Here is a 6,000-nt window from a genome sequence, read left to right as displayed (position 1 = left end):
CCGCACGCCGAGGACGGGCTGGCCCGCGCGCCGCCAGGTAAGCGGGGGGCGGCCCCCGGGGCTTCTCGGCGCGGCCGGGCGGGGGGCGAGGCACGGGCCGGCGAGGGCGGGCTGCGGGGCGAGGGGCTGCCCGGAGGGCGGGCGCGGGCGGACCCGGGAAGCAGCGCGGAGCCGCGCCGTGGGACTCGGGCACCGGGGCCGGCTTCGGACGGGACGGGACGGGGCACGGGCATGTGGCGGGGCTGCCGTGGCTCCCACTCCGGAGGATCGCGGGCCCCCGTGGCTGGGGAGGCGGGGGCGAGGGTGAGTGTGCGGGCGGGGGTCGGCTGCCACACGCTGCCCTGCTGGTGGCATCCTGTGGGCAGCCGGGGCGCTGCCTGTGGCCAGAGCGACGGCCGAGGCGCCCGGGGCCCGATCCAGCAGTCCTCTGCCCCCAGGCTGTTGGGGCAGAAGCGGCGGGGGAAGCGAAGCCCCGGCGCCCAGCCTGCCTTGAATGTACCGCCGAGCGGGGCAGCTGGACTTCACTGCGCGTGGAGTGGCCGAGAAGCGTTTGCTAGCCATGCGGGACGTGGATGCTGGAAGAGAAGGCCGGCCTCAGCTGGTCGCGCGGCCCTTCCAGGTGGCCCCGGCCTCCCCCCCCCCGCCGCGGCCTCCCCCTCCACTGCCCGCCCATCCCTGCGGCGCTGCGCTGCCCCGCCCCGCCCTTCTCTCCTTGCGCGCTTCCCGGGTCTTGTGCGTGTCTGGAGGAGGCCGTTTCCTAGGAATAACGGCCTGCAAGAACAGCCAGGCCTTCCACCCCGGCAGGCTGGAGAAGCGAAAACTGCCAGTGGGCTGTCCCGGCTGTGCCCCGGGCACTCTTCCCGCCGTGCCTGCCCTGGTGTTCCCACAGCAAGCGGCCGCTGGCCGGAGACAAGCCGTCCCCACGTTGCCGCTTCGCCTCTGTCACGACAGCAGTCGGCACACGACTGCTGTGGACGCGAACACGGCTGCCTGCCTGTTACCATGCCGCTCACGTGGCTTCCATGAACCAGTAGCCTTTGGGAACACAACCATTTGTGTTACATGGACTTTAACACCTACCTTAAAAATGGCATCTGCTTTTGAAACTTTAAAATCCAGGCTTGAAAGAAGCAGGACCGTCTAATCCAAGCCCATTTTCTGAGCTCATGGGCCAGGATGTGTGCTGAATCTTTCAGCCTAAGGTCCTTTGAAAACCCAGGGGGAAGATACAGTTGTTTTTGGGCTCTTGGGAAGCAAGACTCTGAAATAAGGGAGACACGGGTGTTGACATGAACGGTTTTCTGCTGCTTACGTTTATTTCGAGGTTGTTTTCTAAAAGTTGCAGGCTGGTAGCTGAATGTTGCTTCAGTTGTGAGAATACTGGGAGAATGTTCATTAGGGTCTCATTAGGAGCTTTCATTATTCTAATCGTCAGAAGGTGAGCGCTCATTTGCACATGAGGCTGTTTGGAGTCAGTGTAGAAAACCAGCCTTCTCGCTGATCCTTAGCTGGTATCTGAAGAACCTCAAGTAAGTCCCAGGAACACTGGAAAACCTGCTGCTCCTTTCCTTGCAAAACAAGAAGATCCCCCGTCGCAGGCAGGATTGTATTCTTTCAAACATTTCTATCCACACCAGGTTTTCATGGCATGGGGCAGAAACAGGTCTGCCAGGAAAAATGACAGATGGGTCCCCCTGCTGCCCGCTGTTGCAACTCCAGTTATTTCTGTAATTCACCCAGGAACATGGATTTGCTTTCAAAAATAATTCAGATGAGAAGCTGGGTTCTTGGTGTAAATTGCCTGGCTCATTTTTTTCCATAAGGAAATTAACTGAATAACAAAGCGACATCTCTGCGGTATTATCCGGGTAGCTGCATTGTGCATATAAAAGTAAAAGTGGGAGTGTGTGTTGCGGAACATTCCAGGAATTTACAGGCACAACCCGGTTTCTCAAGTACCACTTCGCCTTGCTGTCTTCTGTAGGGTTGCAGTTGTGTGGGGTTGCTTGTCTGGCAACTGAACTCTGTGTCGAGGTTGCCACCTTTCTGGGAGGCTTTTGTGCCGGATGCGGCAATTCTGCACGGGTTGATTCAGGCGCAAAAGGTGGCGCTGGCTTCAGGACGGGTTACGTGAGCATTGCTTGCTCCCTCCCAGGGGGCGGCGGCAGCGGCTGCTACTGGAAATAGGGTGACCTCAGTTGCTGAAGGGGATGCCCACAAAGGGGGCACCACTTTCTGGCCGGCTCAGGTGGGCGGCCCAAGGAGATGTCTTGGATCAAGTGCTTGGAGGCAGCTGCAGCCTGCTGGCCAGCGTGCCTCTCATGTCTTCCCCTCCTCAAGAGTAGAGCAGCTGGCCAAGTCGCTTGCAGTTTGATGCGCTCCAAGGGGGCCTCCACGCATTAGGTGCCTTTCGCGTGCACCCTCAGCGAGCAGGTGAGGCGCCATGTTTAGCGCAAGGACCCTGACAGAGGACTGGCTTTCAGAGAGTCACACGAGGGGATCCTGACAGCCCCCTGGGTGTGCCGCTCCAGCAAAGTGCTGTCCCCAGGATGCAGGCTTTGCTGGAATAAATGCAATTTTTTTCTGAGAAATTTGCCTAAGTGCGCGGTGTAGCACCAGTCAAAAGCTGGCATCGCTCCGGCTCCTCCCCGGCAGAAATCTCAACGAGAAGCTTCAGTCCTTTGGAAAGGGAAGCCCAACAGGCTGCGCATGATTCATATCACGCAGCAGCACGTGTGGGACTTCTCCCCACTCGGCGACAAAGGGATCTTGGCGTCGGTGTGTTTTGGGGCAGAAGGATGGTCAGCGGCCTTTTTAAAATAAGCGTGTGATGTCTAAGCAGCCCTTCACTTGGGTGAGTAAAGCACTCAAGGCCACCTCTCGGAAAAGGGCCTGTTGAATCCCTTGCATGAAAGAGACAGAAAGCGTTGCATGAGTGTTTCGCTTCCAGGCGCCGCCGGCCCGGCCTCCGGCAAACCCCTTCTCCCGGCCGAGCGGGAGGGGGGCAGCGGGGCATTTCTGAGGCTTGTTGCTCGGCAGCTCATGCTCTGAACAGTCCGGGGCCTTATTTTCCATCAAGAGGCTGGATGCATTTTTCCCCCGTGATCTAATTCTCCACACAGGCTGTGAGGGTTGCAACAGCTCCTGCGTTGTGCTTCTGCTCAGCTACACAAAACACGCATTGAAAGGAGGGACTCTGGTGGAATGTGTATGTTTGCTAATATGAATGCTGGCTATTAGTGGAGGTGGTACAACCGCTCACATCTCTACGGGGAGGTGTTCTGCGGTGAGCAGGAAGAAGGCAGATGGCGGGGCGGCTGCTGAATAGAATCCAGGCCGAGAGCACCGGGGGCCTCGTCTGGGCTGAGCTCCCCTCCTCTCCTTTTCCTCAGCGCTACTGCCCGAGGAACAATGTCAATTTTTTTATGAATGAAAGTGGAGAGGCGAGGCAGAATTGGCCGTGTGTGTCATTCGCTCGCCATGGCGGAGATGATTGGGGGGGGGTCAGTGAACCTTGGACATGTGGTCACTCTATTCAGCAGCCGCAGAATAGACGTCGGGATGAAAAAGCTCTCGCGATTTGCATTCGTATTCAAATAAAGATATTACTGGGTACGGTTGGTGAATGTCAAGTAGCGCTAACTGTGTTGTTAGACAACAGACAGACAAAAATAGCTGCGGCCCATTCAAGCCCTCCGGGAGCTGTTCTGTTCCAAAGCCACTATTTTTAATTGCTTGCATGGAAGGATCCCATTGGCCTGCCGTGCAGGGAAGTTCACCCCCTGCCTTTTAAGCATCCCAAGCCCCTGCTGGTCGTTTGCAGGTACGCGCACCGGACGGTAGAAAGAAGGACAAGTGGTGGGAAAGGGCGAGGAGGGACTTTCAGCTGCATGCTTGCAGTGGCACGCCGGCCTCCTGGTCATGAGCTTTCAGCGATCTTCAGAAGTTTAGAAGGAAGCAAAACTGGAGCTGTTGTTCAGGCTGGCAGAGCGCTGCACAATACCATTTGAAAGAACGTTGCATCTGGATGAAAAGCGCTGCGCCTGAAGGTGCAAAGGTGGCGTGGCGTGGCGCTCCCCAGGAACACTGCCCTGGCCTGATTTGGGTGCCAAAGCAGTTGGGGGGAGCCAGGGAGGGGGTGTCCCTTCTCTGCCAAGGGCAGTCTGGGGCCGGGGCTTGTGGATGGCACCCCTGGTGTCTTGGACCAGCGGGGAACACGTGGGTGGCCGCCTGTTCCCACTGCTTTTGGGAAGAGCCGTTCTGAGTGCACGATGCGCCTGTGCGGTTCAGGCACCCCAAGAAAATAACCTTCCCCCCACCAGCACCATTCCGATGTGTTCAACTACAATTCCCACAATCCCCAGCCAGTGAACCTGCTGGGAAGATGCTAGGCTGCAGAAGTCCACCATAAACCATGGTTTGTCATGATGGAACTTCGCTGCAACGGCCGTTAGAAAGGAGTTGGAAGCCTTTCTTCTCTTTTCGATTAGCCACGACTTCTTGCTCGGTCTGGACCCTGGCAGAGGGTGGTCCATGGAGCCGCGGTTAGACTGCAACAAGCCATGAGCGATGCTGACTTCTGCTGAGGATGTACAAAAAGCTCAAATGCATCATAGAACAGAAACCTGAGAAATGGAAATGCTTGCTGAATTTCTGTAGTGAGTGTAGTGTCACATGTCTGTAAGAAGAGAGTATTTTCATAGTACCGCAAATAGTTGCTTCAGTCTGACTCAGGGTAGCTGTGGCGCCCCTTTGCCGTGGGCGGTGGGGCTCCCGCCCTGCGGCCAGCAGGTGTGAGGGCAGGGGCCCCCGGCGGCCTGCGCAGCAGCGCCTCTCAGCTGGGCTTCTGCCGGTTGGCACGGCACAGCACAGGCCTGTGGAGGGAGGAGCTGTGGGGCCAGCGGTGCGCCCCGGAGGTGGCCAAAAGGGCCCCCGGAGGTGACGGGGCTGATGGGTGGAGGGCCCTGGGGCAGAGCGGCTGGAGGAGGGGATCTGCGCCAGCAAAGGGCCCGATGGCGGGGCAGTGGAGAGAGTGGCTCTCCGGACCGGGGCTCCCTTGGCGCTGGACTGCAGCCGGACCCCGTGGCTGTTCCGAGACCTAGCGGGTCTCCCAGCAGGTAGCAGCTCTTGTCCCTCATCGCAGTCGGCACTTTGCTTGCATCGCAGATACTCGCCCTGCTCGGCTCTTCCCCATTCTGATAAGTAGACCCATCTTGTTCGAAGAAGCCGCCTTCGAAATAATGCTTCGGCTGGCACTTTCCCAGGCCGTGGTTGACACCCTGTAATTTAGCAGCGGTGAGTAATGAGGCTGGCTTTTTTCAGCACTTCAGTAAACTTGTGAGTGAGAGCAGGAGCACGAGCGTTCGCCACACCAGCCTGGCCCCACTGATGCTAGAAGGGGAGGAGGCCTCGGGAAATTGGAGGGCCCAAGGGAGCCTCTGGAATACTTGTTTATATAAGGTTAAAATACAAGAACAGAAGTAGCATTAATCTGTAGCTTTAAAAAAGCAAACAAGCCACACATAGCCAAGCAGAACGGAAGGAGAAACTCTGCTGCATAGGGAGACACTGTTTTGAGGAACGTCCCACTGTCCGACTTGAGTGCATGTTTTCCCTTAATGTACCAGTGTCTCTTCTTTCCGCCCCGTCTTCTGAAAGGATCACGATAAATGCACAGGGAAGTGCGGAATATCATAGCTGATCCAGTACTGAGCTTCTTTGGCTTTCTTTTAAAAATGAAAAAGCTCCCCAAGTTTCTAGTCCTCATGGTTGGCAGAATATGCTTGAAAGAACATTAGAATATTAAAAAAGCACCCTCAAAATCCCAAGAGTGACTGAAATAGAGTTTCATTGGTTGTGGGGGGGATTACACGCTCTACATAGCCTTTGCCCATAACAAAACCAGAATAAATTATGCAAAATAAGGGAAATGTGCAAGCTGGCTTTGGAAGGCAGGGCAGACTGAGAATGCCTGGCCACATATTTTTAATTCACAGCAGC

At 56.7% G+C, this 6,000-nt stretch overlaps 1 protein-coding gene across 1 annotated transcript in view; it reads left to right on the top strand.

Moving 5' to 3' along the window:
- FGFR3 (fibroblast growth factor receptor 3) overlaps positions 1-6,000 on the top strand; it is a 30,144-nt gene that overhangs the window by 3,137 nt on the left and 21,007 nt on the right. Inside the window, exon 4 of the mRNA XM_044448232.1 lies at positions 13-37. Within this exon, the coding sequence (XP_044304167.1) occupies positions 13-37 (25 nt within the window). The remainder of the gene's footprint in view (positions 1-12; positions 38-6,000) is intronic.

Source organism: Varanus komodoensis, unplaced genomic scaffold (assembly GCF_004798865.1).
Source record: "Varanus komodoensis strain SLA01 unplaced genomic scaffold, ASM479886v1 scaffold54, whole genome shotgun sequence".
In the NCBI taxonomy this organism is placed as follows: Eukaryota; Metazoa; Chordata; class Lepidosauria; order Squamata; family Varanidae; genus Varanus; species Varanus komodoensis.
Note: the sequence above shows the minus strand (reverse complement) of the source record. Positions and strands in the feature narration are given on the sequence as shown.